Raw genomic sequence first — 17,018 nt, 5'->3', positions numbered from 1 at the left:
AGGTAGGTGACAAATGGCATTTCTGGGGACATCCTGCAGTAATGAGGCTCACATCAAGGACACTGAAACATCCTCATGGTTCATCTTCATGTCCCTTCTGGAGCTCAAGTCTATGATTTTAAGTCTTCCTATTATACTACATTGCCTCTAAATTGCCTAGAGATTTCTCCCTTCCTTTTCCTGTTCTATTTCTCTGGGACTCTCCTAACCATGTGTTATTCTCTTGGTCTTTATTATTGACTTGAATCAGTTGCTTGATAATAAAGGTGTTTATAGCCATAAGTAGAAATATAATATTTTTATTTTCTATTGATTTGAACTTCCAAAGGATCCACATGGACTACAAACGCAATATGGGTCATCAGTATATAACAGCCAAGAAATGAAGGTGAGCTCAGGTTACAGAAAAACAAGCAGAGTGCCCAAGACTAGGGAGGTGAACATCCAGCTGTTTTCTACTCTGATCAGAATATATCTGTATTACTGTCTACACATTTTAAGAAGGATATTGACAAGCCAGAATACCCAGAGAGAGACAACTAGGTTGACCAATGGACTTGGGTTGGTGCAATATGAGGGATAGTTGAAGGAATTGGAAATATTCCCAGTTCTCCCTCAACTGGGATAGTTGAAGCCCAGAGAAAAGACACAATAGTTATTTTCTAGTGTGCAGCTTATTATAGAAAAGAAGGATCAGACTTTCCCTGCTTTTCCTAGACTTCAGAAATGATGAACTTCTCCCTTTGACCCAGCAATACCACTTCTAGGGCTGTATCCCAAAGAAAGCATAGAAGTGGGAAAAGGACCCATATATACAAAAATATTTATAGCAGCTCTTTTGTGGTGGCAAAGAATTGGAAATCAAGGGGATGCCCATCAATTGGGGAATGACTGAACAAGTTATGATATATGAATGTATGAATATGAATACTATTGTACTATAAGAAATGAGGAGCAGACAGACTTTATAATAACCTGGAGAGACATATATAAACTGATGATGAGTGAAGGGAGCAGAACGAGGAAAACATTATACAAAATTACAGACACATCATATGTGTGACAACTAACTTTGATGGACTGGACTCCTCTCAGCAATGCAAGGTTGTAAGACAACTCCAAAAGACTCATGACGGAAAGGGATATCCACATCCAGAGAAAAGAACTAGGGAGTTCCAATGCAGATTGAAGCAAACTGCTTGCTCTCTCTTTTGTGTTTTGTTTTGTTTCTTCTTTCTCATTGATCACTCCATTGGTTATAATCCTTCTTTACAACTTGACTAATGTTTAATGTGAGGGTATTTGTAGAACCTATATTGGATTGCATACCGCCATGGGGGAGAGGGAGAGGAGAGGAAGGGGGAGAAAATTTGGAAATCAAGGGATTATGGAACCAAATGTTGTAAACTAAAAGTAAATAAATAAAAATTTTTAAATATAAAAAAAGAAATGAGGAACTGATTAGTGGGAATTGCAAAGAGGTAAATTTAGTCTTGAGGTAAAGAAAAACTTCTTAAGAATTAGTGCTCTCAGGGGCAGCTAGGTGATGCAGTGAACAGAGCACCAGTCCTGGAGTCAGGAGGGCTGAGTTCAAAAGCAGCCTCAGATAACTTACTAGCCCTCTGACCCTGGGGAAGAGGAAAAGGAGGAAGAAGAGGAAGAGAAAGAGGAGAAAGAGGAGAAAGAAGAATTTGTGCCCTCTAAGAGTAGAATGGGCTCAGGATGTCATGGTTTCTCCTTCACTGGAAGTCTCTAAGCAGAGGCTTCAAATACTACCCAAGACACTAGCTAAGTAACTTTGCACAAGCCTCTCAACACCTCTCAGTACAAATTTCTTCATCTGTAGAAATGGAGACAAAAACTGTCACACATCTCATTGAATTGCTATAAAAATCCAGTGAAAGACTGTATACAAAAGTACCTTACTTTGAAGATCCTTAAACACTTATATATCATTGTCAGTCACTGCATTAGAGGGAATTCTTACTAGATTAGGACAGCTAGGTGGTTCAGTGGATAGAGCACAGAGTGTGGAATCAGGAAAACCTGAGTTCAAATCTGACCTCAGACACTTATTATCTGTGTGACCCTGGGCAAGTCAATTCACCCTGTTGACCTTGGAGAAGGAAATATCTAACTACTCCAGTATCTTTGCCAAGAAGGTTCGTTTATTTGGTAAAACCCCTGGTTTCAGAGACCACTCTGACCTCCTTAAATTAGAAGCACAGAAAACATTACTCTGAGTCTTTAAGACTTGACAGCATTGGTGCCCATGTCCTCCAATCTATCTTCTCTGCATTCTCCCCTCTGACACTCATTAACTACATGACATTGGGTAGGTTTCTTAATTTCTTTGGGTCTCAGTTTCCTCCTCCATAAAGAGAAGGTGTTAAGGACTAGATGACCTCTTGGGTCCCTTCCAGCTCAAGATTTATTCTCCTACTATGTTATGACCTTTTTCTGCCTCAGTATCTTCATCTGTAAAATGAAGGTGCCCGTCTAGATGACTCCTAGGATGCCTTCCATCTCCAAATCTGTGATTCAATCATCCTCTGACCTCTGATTTGTTTTTAATTTAGAGGCACACACAAGCAAAGCCTGTTTATAATATTTTTTAAACTCAGGAACAGCTTGAATCAGGCAAGTGTAAACCTGGCCATGTTTTTGGGCCCTCAAAACAGTTTTCCAAAGCTTTTTGGTTTCATCAAAGCCCAAAACATGTTTTCTCAAGTACTTTCCCTCTGAATTAGAAAGCTTTTGTTTATTTTGATTGAAATGTAATCCATATGTCTCTCTGAATCATTTACAATTAACTCATCACCATGTTGTTTTGATAAAGCCATGTGATCGCCAAAAAGCCTTTGGAACCTTCGTAGAAGGCTTTCTTTAAAATCCTTTTTTCCTAGATATAGGAAGTTATTTCAAGCCAAAACTAAAATAGACAGAAGGAAGGAGCTTGGCTCAAAGGTGGAAGAACAATTCTCCACTGGGTTTTCAATTTGGCATGTCATGTCCTCCCCTCCCCCCAGAATCGAAGTACCAGAAGCCTGATTTGTCTTCTGAAGAAAAAGAATAATTCTCAATTATTCACTTTGTGGGTTATCCATGAGCTAATGCTTTGTGCTTTGTTTTTAATCCCAGCCATACTAATTAGCCATCTATGTCCACCATGGATTGAAGATATGGGGAGATGAAAACGAGCTTTGCTCTGTCCTAAACTCAACAGAATCCAGGAAGAGGATCTGCTTTGGAAAAAAAAAATTAACTCCAAGTTACATAGTCCAAGGTTAACAAGAGCTCCCTCTTTCCTCTATTCTACACTATCTACCTGACCTCAAAGGTCCCTTCCAGGTCTAAATTTATGATTCTCTAACCTCAAAAATCCATTTACATCATGATGCATTCTTTCCTCCTTTGCTTTAGTCTCTGATAAAGTAGCAGGGCCAACCTCTCTATTTGTGATCTTGATCCCATTCATCCATATTCATATTCATGTTCTTTCTCTCTCTCTCTCTCTCTCTCTCTCTCTCTCTCTCTCTCTCTCTCTCTCTCTCTCTCTCTCTCTCTCTCTCTCTTTCTCACACACACACACACACACAGAGTTTTATTCTCTCCCTATTTATTGGTTCCTTTTTTGCTTCTCTAAAACACACATATACACATATATGTATACATATACAAACACACATACATACACACACATGCCCAGGTTGTCTCTCTCATCCTTAAAAATCCTTCACTTAACTCTTCCACACCCCTATGCTATTATCTTATATATTTCCTCCCTTTCATAGTCAAATGCCTACAAAAAACCATCTATGCTGTTCCTAAGTCCAAAGACTTTTTCTTAGCCATCATCCTTTGGAATGCCCTACAAAATGGAACATTACTGACCACTCCACTTCCCCCCTTCTCCTGGATCCTTACTTGGTCCTCCCTGGATTTTCACACTACTGCTTTCCTTTGGCTCTCCTCCTACCTCACTGGCTGCTCCCTCTCACTCTTCCTTGTCCTATCTGTTACCGGTGGGTGTTTCCTGAGTGCAGGTTCCAGACCCTCTTCACTTTATAAACCCTCTAACTCAGCATTAGCTGCAACAGGCTCAAATGCCATCTCTCTGAAGATGATTCCTAGAACTATGTGTCCAGTTAGTCTTTCTACTGAGATTCAGTCCCATATCACTAAGTGGCTAGTAGACTTTTCTTACTGGATGGCCTATAGGCAATTCAAACTCCAAACCAAATTCATTACCCCTAATCATTCATCATGCAACCTGAACTATTTGTTATTTCTTATAGGTGACATTCACATCTCATCTCCAGAGCTTTGCACACCCCATGAATAGAATATTATCATGCTTATTTCATCTCTGACCATTCCTAGTCAAGGATCAGCTCACATGCCATTTCTTACAAAAGGCTTTTTCTGTTCCCCACCCCCCAGTTATTTATCTCCCCACCCCCATCTCAGTAGCAGAGGACTGGACTCAGAGTCAGATAAACCTGAGTTCAAATTCTGCCTCAGACACTTAACAGTTATGTGACCCTGGGGAATAGTTTAACCTCTCTTAGCCTCAGTTTCCTCTTCTGTAAAATGTGGATAACAATAGCACCTACTCCCTGGGGTTATTACAAGGATCAAATGAGTTAACAAAGTACTTTGCAATGCTTAAAGACTTCTATAAATGCCAGCATTACTTTGTATTTTGTGTTGATTTGTGTGTGCATGAATTGTTCCTCCCCTCCCCCCCTCCACCAGCCCCTACCCAGTAGAATGTAAGCTCCTTGGGGGCAAGACTTTTGTTTCATGTTGATCTTTAGATCTCCAGTATCAACCTAGTGCCTGCTTGACAAATGTGTGTTTAATGAATGAAAGTTAGAGTTAGAAGGAATCTAGCTGGTCCCGTTTTCAAAACATAAGAATGGGTCCCATCACTTACCTTCAGGATCACACCGGGTTGGGTTACTAATGCAAGAGGCTTTGTAATACAGTAACGTCACTCCTCTCTTCTCTCGGAGGTAAATGCCTTTACTGACTTTCCCTTCTACAATGTCTAGGCAAGGAAAAAATGACAAAATCATCCTTTAATCACACTGTGAGGCAGAACCTCCTGAGGACATGAGTCAGCTATGTAAGTAACTAAAGTATTTTTGATAGTATTTTTCACTAGTGGCTATTCCCTGAGCTCCCAATGGAGATCTAAGCCACTGACCTGAGCCTTATCTGTGTTTTATTGCTAGAGAAATTACTTTAGGGCCTTCCTTTTCCCACCTCCACACTATACTTAATTTTACAAGGGTAATATTTAGGTTCAAACTAGAATTTAAAATTACTAATCCTAAACTCCATCTCCTTCTGGGCTCTAATTAGGGGCCCCAATGCCCAAATTTTCAAATCATATTTTTTTAAAAAACAAAATACACTCGAGGAGGACTTAAATAATCCATGACTCAATAAGCCAGTCAATTACCAATCTAAACAGTTTCATCTTCCTGTTTTCAGTACTTCCTGTTGTCCTTATAAAGCCAAACTAATTCAATTTAATTCCCACAGCCCATATTAATATAACTGACAATGGGGGCCTGGTACAAATGGTTTATGGAGGAGATAAGGGACTATAAAAATTGAGTGTCATTCAAAATTTATAGCTTCCTAATTGTCAACACATCTGTACGATGTGAGCTACTCAACTATGTATCCATTGACCTTGAGGGACCCATGCCTATCATTTGATTACTCCACATGGTGACCTCTCTAAGGCTCCTCCACCACCACCACCACCACCATCATCATCATCACCATCATCATCATCATCACCTGATTCAACTCACCAGTTTTTTCCAGCCAACAGAAGCAGGACAATGATTGCCTCTAAAGCCATATGCTCAGTGATTATCATACATACTCCATTTAACTTATTTTTTTCATGAGAGGATGTTTGTTTTTATTTTTCTGAAGGGAGGGGGAAAGGTAGAGAATCTACATAGTACAGAGTTAAGGGGAGGCATCTTCCCAGTCAATCTAGGTCATGTTGACAACCCAACCAGATTGTTCTGGATCCCAAAATATGTTGAGATCACAGGATCATAGATTTGAACTGGATGGGACCTTAGAGGTCCATTGAATCCAATCCCCTCATTTTACAGATGAAGATGCTGAGGCCCAGAGAGAGTCACACAACTAGAAAGTGTCTGAGGCAGGATTCGAAGCCAGATCTTTCTGACTCCAAGTACAGTACTCTGCCATGCAGCATTGCCTTCAGATCATTTAATGATCTGATTCAAGGTTCCTTGAGGGAAGGGACTTTTTAAAAAATATTCATTAATGTTACCAGCATCCAGGAAGAAAATGTTTTAAAGGCCTATTTCTGGGGATTTCAACAGGATTCCAGGTCCAGAAATGAGGAAGGTTTAACATTTGTATGAGGTCAAATTTAGAAAACTTTCCTCTATGGTTATTATTATTGTTGTTGTTGCTGTTTGATGATGATGATGATGATGATGATGATGATGGTAGTGGTGGTGATGATGATGATGACCCCTGACATTTATGAATGCTTTGTTGCTTCACAAAGCACTTTACTCACATTTCAGTTAGTCTTAACTACATGTGATGGACATACAGGAGTCTATCACAATAGAAAATTTCCAATGAAATAAAAAAAGCACAATTTTAGCACCCAAAGTATATAGATGATGGAGATGACTTGGGAACATTCATTTTACAAAAGGACTGATTTTGTGTCTGGTTTTTGGTTTTGTTTTGTTTTGTCTTCTATTCCTTTCATATGAAAACAAGCCACTTGGGAGGTATCTTGAGACCCTCTGTAGGCACTATAACTCCGAATTCAAGTCAACAGGTGTTTATTATCACCTCCAGGATCAAATATAAAATCCTCTGTTTGACTTTTAATAACCTGCCATCCCCCCCTTAACATTCCAATGGTCCTACACTTAACACCCGTCACTGTCCAGTGACTATGGCCTCCTTGCTATACACCACCTCACAACTGCTCTGGGCATTTTCTCTAATTTTCCCCAGGCCTGGAGCCCTCTCCCTCCTCACCTCCACCCCAGGGCTTCTCTAGATTCATTCAAATCTCAGCTACAATCCCACCTTCTATAAGAAGTCTTTTCTGATCTCCAGTAATTCAGGAGGATCTTCCCTCTGTGGTCATTTCCAACTTACCCTATAGATATCATGCTTTTTTCACAGCTTCTTCACATTGAATTCCCCCACCAGACTGTCAGTTCCTTGAGAGCAGACGGTCTTTTGTCATTTTTTTGTAGCCCCGATGCTTAGGATAGTGTCTGGCATACAGTGGGTGTTTAATAAATGATTATTGACTTAACAGAAGATAATCTACATCTTCCTTGATATGCTACAGTAGGGCTTCTTAACCTAGGGTTAAAAGATCCCCCAAGGGTTCTGTGTCTTCGATGAACTTAGATGGGAGAGACAGGGAAATTACTAACCTGGAACTAAAATTTATCATTTCCTTCAAATATTTAGAAATATGCTTCTAATAAGGGGCCTAGAGATTTTACCAGACTGCCAAAGGTGTCTGTGACCCAAAACAAGGGTAAGAACCCCTGTGTTTTAGCCACCAATACTTCATATGATTTTGACCCCAATTTGCAATTTCTCATTCTTACTTTTTATATTGATCCTTGCAGATTTTTACTGTTCCCTGGGACATTTACCTCCCTGACATCCTAGAAGGGGTAACTGAATTCAAATCAGAAATCATATTAGCCTTCAAATGAGTCGCAGGTCCAAGCTTGACAAATGCAGCACAAAAATATTTAAGTCCTCACCTACGGTTGCAGAGAAGTTAGAGTAGGCAGAGTCATTGGTATATACAAAGGTAGAATTATGGGAGGTAAGCACAGTGAAGTTGTGGTTTCTTAATGCTGGGTGAGACAACAAAAAAAAGGCAGAACAGATGAGTCAAACACAGAATCAAACAGAACCAACCATATCTCTCAACATAGCAAGAAAAAAAAACATATTGGGGAGTAGTCATTTCCCTTGAAAAAATGGGGGGTATTTTCTTCCCAAATTCCCCCATCCCCACCACCACTTTCATCACCCCTTTTATTTATTCTTGGGGGAAATGGATAAATAACATTATCAGTAACACCAACAATGTATAATCATAATCAATAACACCATGACAAATCCATTTCCAAAGCCAGGCTATCATTATTCCTGGATTCGTCAATAATAGCTGGTGTTATGAGAAAGGGGATCCAATTTGTCAGCACTAGCTCCCCTAAGATTAAATAGTTGAGAGGTATGAAACTAAATTCAGCAACACAATGGCTTAAAAAAAGAATTAGGTAATCAAGATGTTATGATGACTTATGGAACAGAAATATGGGATGAAAACATTCACATGATATCATGACAAATGGACAAAACAAGAGACTCGAGCCACAACAAAAAAAACAGAGCTTTCTTGCATGCTTTCAGCATGGTTTTTTAGCTGACTGACATCTTCCCTATAGCAAAACACAGTGATGGATTAGGACTTCTCTGCTTTAAGGACTTGGGAGCAAACAGAAGTATTCTAACACAGCAGGATTATGGAAGTAATGGCTGTTTGAAAAATCATGTATGCCCCTCCCTCCCGTAAAAATCAATGCAGAAAAACTGTTTATAATCTAGGCATAACAGTCTTGATACCCACATTATGGATCAATGTTGTTAGGTCAAGTTTTACTATGTAATTGATATGTTTGGACAGAGAGGACATAATTTAGCCAGAGAATAAATTCAGAATCTGTGTAATAAGCCAAGTTATAAAGGTACATTTAGGACTCAAAAAAAATTAAGCTTTGCAGATTGAATTATTAAAGTAAGGGTGGGGTGGGGAGGAAAATATACCCAAGAATATTTAAGTATCAGTTTGAAATATCTTCTGCTACTGTGTGATGGACAAAGGATTATTTCAATAATGCCTTTCAATTTTGTATGACATTTTCCCTTTGGGTTCCTTAATGAGACCATTTAAAGAAAAATAGAATGTAAGATGGGGAATCATTTACTGTGACCTGAGTTGGCCACATACCACAGAGTCCAAGGAGACCTTTTTTTATTTCTACAATGAAAAATATTTTGGAGAAATGCCATGGCCAAAGACATGCAGTCACTTGATGGTTTTTCAAGCAGGACCTTCATTACTGCCTTCTAAGTAGGCAATGTGGAGAAAATCATCATGGTGAAGTGACCATTATGGTTCACTCTGCTGTATTCTCCACTTAAGTCTCTCTTCCAGCTACTAACACTAGGATTAACAGAGCTCATAGAATTTAACTCAGCTACACCCCCCCTTCTCTATAGGTTCTAGGGAGAAGACTTTTAAAATGCTAGCTGAACTGGAAAGGAAGAGTCAGAGATTTTGAATGAAACAAAATAGCACACCTGGAGAAAATGGAAATTTACTAGTGTAGAAAACCCAGGATTCAGCAATATTGTGCCTCTCCACCTCCAACAAAAGAAGGGAAAAAAAAGAAACAGGGAAGAAAATCCATTTCACTAGAAATAGATCGAGTCTGTCAGGAAGTCAAGGCAGAAATACAATGCAAACCTAGGCTTACACAGTAGCCCAAATGTTTAATGTATTTATGAGGGAATTGTCAATGAATTTTACTCCAAAAAAAGAATAGGACATCAAAAAAAAAATGCTTTCCATTCAAAATTATCCTTATAAAAGAGGAGAAAAATTCAAAGTAATGTTGGGCTTTTTGGAACAGAATGAGAGTGAATTTTTAATATTTTAAATTGAATTTTAATCCTTTTTTAGAACATTTGAATAAAGCTGTGACCATAACTGTGGCACACTTCATACCTTGGGCGGGATTTAGAGTGTGGGTGAGGGGGAAAGTACAGGAACCCTTTATTTCAGGGCTGGATAAGGGGATTGGCTTATGGGGAAATGACTTCCCTGGGTGACAAAAAAACACCTGAGAAGGACTAGGAGAGAGTTATTTGAGACATCAGTCAACTTAATAATGTGGCCAGTGCTTTGGCAATGGAGTTTTTTAGTCTCCATTTGGGCAGACACCTACAATAAGATACTTCTGCCTAAATAAGGAAATATAAGACAAGGATTTTCAATGGAGACATCAATGTGAAATTTTGGATGGCTTTTTTTTGTGGCTGTAGGCAAAGAAAGATTTTAATGTGATTTTGAAGTACTTGAAACTCTTAGTCTTTGGGTCATAAAATGTCTGAAAATACTATTAAAATGTCTCTGAAATGCAAAATTATGCGGGGGGAGAGGGGAAGAGTGGAGAAGCAGAGGGATGCCAAAATATTTGTTGGCAAATTCATTCTTACTACTGTGGCTTCAAAGTAAATGCTATTCATTACTGTTTATCCCATTCCCTTTCAACTCACTGACAGTGACACATTCCTAGGTTTATGTTCATTGCCAAGGGCCCCCTGTCATCCCCTGGGTCTACCTCCTGTTGTATCCTGAAGCTCATGAATTCCATCCACGGTGTCCAGTGGCCAGTAATGAGAAGCTGATGCTAACACTTCAAACCCTTAAAAAGAAAAATAAACAAACACAGATTATTAGGAGAGCTGTCTTCACATACTTGAAGGGCTATCACATGGAAGAAGGATTAGCTTTCTTCTGCGTGGCCCCAGAGTGCAGGACTAGCAGTCATGGTGGGGCAAGTGGCAGAGAGGCAAGTTTAGGCTGAAAGTCAGAAAAAAAATCGATTAACAATTAGAACTGTCTCAAAATAGATTGGGATGCCTTTGGAGATAATGGGTCCCAACTCTCTGGAGGTCTTCAAGCAAACTTCAGGTGAGGAGAAAAAACACACACATAGACACATATGCACATATATGTTCAGAAATACATGCCTATATAGTATATACATATATGTAGAAAAAGCTCTATATGGTCACTTATACATTATGCATGTTCTTTTCACAGGTACAGGTTGGACTAGGTGACCACTGTGGCCATAGGATCCTAAGATCATTACTTTAACATTGGAAGGGACTTTAAAGGTTTACTTTGTATGTATTAGCATGTGGTCTTCCCCATTAGATTGTAAGCTCCTCAAGGGCAAGGACTTTCTTTTGTCTCTTTTTGTATCCCCAGTGCTTAGCACAATGCCTATCCCATATTAGGTGCTAAATAAATGTTGATTGTTTGATCAGGTCTAAAGTAGGTGCTTAATAAATGTTCATTGTTTGATCAGGTATAACTCCCTCGTTTTTTACAGATGAGGAAACTGAGGGTGAGAAAAATTAAATGGTTGCCCAGGGTCACAGCTAGTATCTGACAAGAGACCTGAACTGTCCTCCATATCCATTGTTGCCTGCTATTTCAACTCAAAGATTCTTTAATTCTTTTTTTTAAGCAATTGGGGTTAAGTAACTTGCTCAAGGTTACAAGGCCAGTTCTTTTGTGTGGGTGCCAAGTATCTGAGGCCAGAACCAATCCCAGGTCTCCCAACGCTGGGGCCGGCTCTCTTACTCACTATGTCACCTGGCCACCCCAAAAGATTCTTTAATTCTGATAAAAACAGAAGGTAAATAAGGTTTTATCTTAATCAAAAATGATAGCATCCAAAGGTTAGAATGAATGTAGACAATGTATATATTGTTCCACTTAGCCAAACAGAGATAAAACTTGGAATTTTGTTCCTAGAGAAATATAACAGACCCTTTTAGACCAACTAGCTTGAAACACAAATTGGAGAAAGAGGGCATAGCAAAGGAGGCATTTCATGCCAGTCTGTCATTTGGAAGCTTCCTATTTTTTCTCAGTCAGTCAATAAACATTTATTAAATGATACTGAGGGTACAAAAAAAGGCAAAAAGCAGTGCCTGCCCTCAAGGAGCTTACAATCTACTTGGAGAGCCAACATACAAACCACATACAAATTATGATACAGGATAAATTGGACATAATCAATAGAGGGAAGATACTAATACTAAGAAGGGATCAGGGACAGCTCTCTGTGAAAGGTGAGGTTTTAGCTGGGATTTGGGAGAATCAAATGAGATAATACAGGAAAAGCATTATGTAAACCTTCAAGCATTCCATAAAAGCTGGCTGCTATTGCTATTTTGCTGTTACTGCCTCCAGGTTCTAAGCTCTGTTGTTTCCATGCTGCTGAAAGACTTTAAGTGTCAGCACCTTGAGGGGGACAAAGTCCCAGATGCCCCAACATTAGTCATAGCTGTGAATGTTCTGAGCACAGAAGAATGGATCTGATAAAGTGTGCCTACCTCTAGTAAATGGATAGAGTGCTGAGCTCGGAGTCAGGAAGACCTGAGTTCAAATCCTTCCTTTGCTACTATAGGCAGGTGACTTCTCCCTCAGCCTCAGTTTTCTTATCTGGAAAATGAGTAGGTCAAAACCCAGAAGCTTCTGAAGTCCCTTCTACCTGTCTATGAGTTTCTGATGTCAAACATTTGCAATCTATTCAGATAAACGAGTCATGTTTCTTCAATTTGCAGTTGTCTGATGTGCAAACATAGCCTCAATGCAAGTTGAACACATAGCCCTAGAAGGTGAGCCAGTTATAGCAAAGGTTAACATTGAGGCCAACCTCTAAAAAAATAGTACAACAATGTATTTGGTGTCCTGTGGATGCAATTATCCTACCCCTGAAATGTTCTGCAGAGACTTTGACATATAAAAGCAAACAAAAAAAGTGATCTACAGCTTTACTCTAATGTTAGCTTCCTCTAACATCTTTTTTTTTCTTTTTAATTTTTCAGTTCAGACCTTTGATTCCATTGGTGTAGGCTCGATTGCCTTTGGGGAAATTACTAAGTTTTTTCCATGACCCCAAGCTTCTTCTTGAAGCAAAGGTCTGTCTTTTTAATGCCAATGTTCTTATACTGGTTTTACAGGGCTATAAGTCATGGGACACCACGGTGCCCAAAGATTTGAAACTGTGGATCACCCTGGGGGCAATGGTACATGGTGGGCATGAACAGGCAGCAGCATTTCACAAGTAAGAAAATGCCCAGGAGAAGCAGTATAAATGAAATCATCAAAGAAATGCCCCAGCTAAGAGAGGGGGGAAAGGATGAACCAGATAAATCTCAAGAATGAGAGAAAAGAGATGGACAGTCCAAGTGCTTTACTCATAACCAAGCAAGACCTCCTAGTACCTCAGTTGACACCTGTTGCAGTGAATTTATGGGAGGTCACATAGGATGGGCAGGCAAGTATTACTGCGAACTGTATTGTCAGAGGGAATATCTACAAGTAATGAAATCATAGATCCACTGGGGTAATGGAGGGAAATCCTGGTATGGAGCTTCCCTGTGCTGACACAGGTCAAACCACTCATCTGAAATTTAAAATTTCAAAGTTCTCCTTGTCATTAAGAGGTTAAGTGACATTCCTCCGGTCATATAGCTAGTATGTGTCAGAAATAGGACCAGGTCTTCCTGATTCTGAAGCCCTCCCTCTACCCACCATACCACACTGACTTCCTTTCCATCAGTTACTAGGATAGCATTCATTCTGAGCAGAAAAAATATTAAAAATAAAATTATATATATATATATATATATATAAGCAACCCTTGATTCTTTTTCCACTTCTCTAAATTTCATCCTGAAAGAAACATCTGAAAAAACAATATCAGTTCTACAGTGAACAGATGCTCTGCCTTCGGTCTTCTCTTTCACAAAATCAACTCTTCAGAGAATAAAGACAAGCTGATTTCCCTAAACATCTTTCACAGTTACAACAGGGTCACTCAGAGTTCCAGGTGGAGAAGCTAACAAAAGCCAAATGTCGGAGTGGTCACTCTTTCCTAGTGGCAACCTGACTCCCAGTTACCCAACATTAGTGTCGACTAGAAGAGGAAAAAAGGACAAAAAAAGTAAATTGCAGAGCAGCTGTAGGCTGCCTGGGGTTAGGAGCTCAGGGATCTGATTTGTTCCGCTTTTTCCAAAACACGACAATATGAGTGAAGGCAAAATATACACGCCAGATTTTTGCCATAAATGCCTAATTAGGCCAGGGGGAAGTGGTGCCCCATGCCTGTGGAATGCTTGCCCCTTCATCTCTGCTTCTTAATCTCTCTTTTGCTTGCTCCCAGTCTGCTCAGGTGCTGATGCCTTCATTATGGTGATTACTTTACATTTCTGCTGCATCTGTCTTATTATTGCTGTTCTTTAGTCATTTTTCAGACATGTTCAACTTTTTGTAGCCCTATTTGGGGTCTTCTTGGCAGAGATCCTGGAGTGGTTTGTCATTTCCTTCTCCAGTTCATTTTATAGATTAGGAAACTGAGGCAGACAGGGTGAAGTGACTTGCCCAGAGTCACACAGCTAAGAAGTATCTGAGGCCAGATTTGAACTCATGAAGATGAGCCTTCCTGACTCGAGGCCCAGCACTCTATCCACTGTTCCTCCTACCTGCCCATCTATCTTGTATATACGTCGTTATTTACATGTTGTTTCCACCATTCGAATGTAAGTTTCTTTGAGGGTAGGAATTGTTTTTTCCTTTCTTCCTAGCACAGTGCTAGGCACATAGAAATCATTTAATTAATGTTTTTGATTGATTTATTTTAAAAATGGCGGGGTTGATCACCTATGCTGGAAAAGAGTAACAAACAGATGTATGACAAAATGTCTCCTGAGAGTGAAAAAAATAGGGGCGTTCAAAGTTCTCCCAGATGCAGAAGGCCATCTGTCTGCACTGATCATAAACCAGTCCCTACAGAGAGGTCCCATGGAGTCTATTAAGAGAAGGGTCCCCCCTTTCTTTACCTAGATAAGAGTATACACATACTCCTACATGCACCAAATGGCTATATGGACAATTATCTGATTAATTGAGGTTTTTAAGGTTACCCTTTTTTGAAAGCACGGCAGGGTTTGCCTGTTAGATACATAGGAGCCCTGGTCTTCACCATTTGCAATAATGCAGAAAGAGTCAGACCATGCTGTCTAAGCAAGAATGCATCGGGTTAGAGTGAACAGAGAGAAGGCTGGCCTTGGAGCCAAGGACACCTAAGTACTACCTCAGATGCTTAAGTGGCTGTACAGTCCTGTACAAGTCATTTAATGTATCTGAGACTCAGTTTCTTCATCTGTGAAATAGGGATAATAATAGTATTTATGTCACAGAGTTGTTAAGAGGTTCATGAGATAATGGATATATGTTTTTCAAATATTGTTGAATAAATGTGAACTATTATTATTACTAAAATGTGCTATTATACTATATTATTAAAATGAGATACTAGGAAGGGGCACTGTGGTCATCCTGTTCCAACCATTCCAAAAAGGAAAAGTGGTTGTCATTAAAACAATTGCCTTTCTTTGTGGGTATAATCACCTAAGGGTAAGAGATCAATTGAATTCATAAATAAATCACTCCTATTCCACTTAAAACTTTTGAAATATTCTAATCCTGACATCTGAATCAGGTGAGAACATCTCTATTGAACCAAGTAATCAATTAAAGGCATTAAGGTAAATGTGAAAAATCTTCAATCAATTTAGAAGACATGAAAGTCTCTGGATGAAATTAAATGAGCTACACAGGAAGTATATTGGAATTGGCTTAGGAGATGTATCTACATCCAGTGGGTCTTTATATAAAATAGCAAGCCAGTTCAGAACCCAAGCATTTGAGGGTTCGCCATCCAACCAAACCTCTGAGAGGGAGTCATTTGGGTTAGAAGGGCAGAGGAGAAGAGCCTTTATTTCTTCCTCCATTGACCAGAGGATGACTTTGTGAACTTCTAAAGGTTGGAAGATTTGGAACTTCCCCCTGGGGTTTCCTAGCTTTGTGCCCAAAACAACAGTAGCAGGAAGCATCATCTGAATCAAAAGCCAAGAGAGAATGCAGCTTTGGGACTGTCAAGGAGCTGGGCCACCCAGGGCCTGTGGAAAACCTCTTGATGGGTCCTCAAAGGGAAGAGAAGGATTTCCAACAAAAGGACTTCCAGGAGCTGTGGGTTTATTCCCTTGCCACATAATCTTCCTAAGTTAAGCCCACTTCCCTCCAGACTCTGCATATACTTACAGAAGAATGTGCCCCAGTTTTGGAAGGATGATTGGATCAATTGTTCTTGCTGAAACACTTAAGTAAATACTTGTTTCCTTTTTTTCCCACGTTTAAATTTTTTTAATATTCAATATGTCCTCCTTTTGCTACAATCACTTATTTCACATGATTTGATATTGAATTTACAAAACTTTGACATATATCCTTTAAATCTTCATTATGAAAACACCCTTTTATCACATTAAATATTAAGCATAAATTTTATGAACAGTCCTTTTTCTAAGTCTATCCTTGATTATGTCGCATAGGTTTTTCTTTTTTTCTTTTTAAATAAATTTTAATTGATATACTTTTGCTTTTACATGGCCTAAATTTTATCCTCCTCTCTAAATATATATATTCCTAAAAACTAGTTAGGATTGGATGGCTAAGTAAAATCAGTTAATAATCAATGGAGGAAGAACACCAGTGGGGGGCTCATGAGCTTTAGTACTGGGGGGTAGGGAACCTAACTCCTCAAGGTTACCCCCAGAATCTTAAAAAGAAGTAGCCCAGTCACCATCTAGGTAACTGAACTACTAGTACACATTGGGAAAGGATCCCCAAAGCTTGAGCTAAGTGGAGACATTAATATATACAGAAACTAATTTTAGACTCAGTTTAAGAAACTCTGTCTTCCTCTCTAATCTCAGAAAGAGATTGATCGAATGAGCATCAGACTGCTCAAGGCCCTCTAATAAGCTTCAGAAAACATCTAAATCATGTCAATTTAGAGGGGAAAGAGCCAATATGAAGCCTTTAGATCTCAAAAATCAGATTTTGTTGCCTATGGCATAAATGATCCCTCCCTGTTCATAGGGATCCCAGGGATTCAGATCTATAAGGGAACTTGGAGATTCACAACCAAGGGCTGTTAACTTAATATCCATGGGGAGAGAGAGGAGAGAGAGACAGAGACAGAGAGAGAAAAGAGAGGAGAGGAGAGGAGACTGTATTTCAG

General features: G+C 39.3%; 1 protein-coding gene across 2 annotated transcripts in view; it reads right to left on the bottom strand.

The window, feature by feature from the left end:
• LOC138170670 (adhesion G-protein coupled receptor D1-like) overlaps nt 1–17,018 on the bottom strand; it is a 476,753-nt gene that overhangs the window by 448,182 nt on the left and 11,553 nt on the right. The window contains exons 3-5 of one of the 2 annotated variants that reach the window (XM_069100393.1): nt 10,470–10,553; nt 7,818–7,913; nt 4,940–5,053 (exon numbers count right to left, since the gene is read on the bottom strand). In XM_069100393.1, the coding sequence (XP_068956494.1) occupies nt 4,940–5,053; nt 7,818–7,913; nt 10,470–10,553 (294 nt within the window). The remainder of the gene's footprint in view (nt 1–4,939; nt 5,054–7,817; nt 7,914–10,469; nt 10,554–17,018) is intronic. The other variant, XM_069100969.1, reaches the window with a different exon arrangement.

This window comes from Petaurus breviceps, unplaced genomic scaffold, assembly GCF_028583685.1.
Source record: "Petaurus breviceps papuanus isolate PSGF00001 unplaced genomic scaffold, PetGlider_PUasm1.0 100, whole genome shotgun sequence".
In the NCBI taxonomy this organism is placed as follows: Eukaryota; Metazoa; Chordata; class Mammalia; order Diprotodontia; family Petauridae; genus Petaurus; species Petaurus breviceps.
Note: the sequence above shows the minus strand (reverse complement) of the source record. Positions and strands in the feature narration are given on the sequence as shown.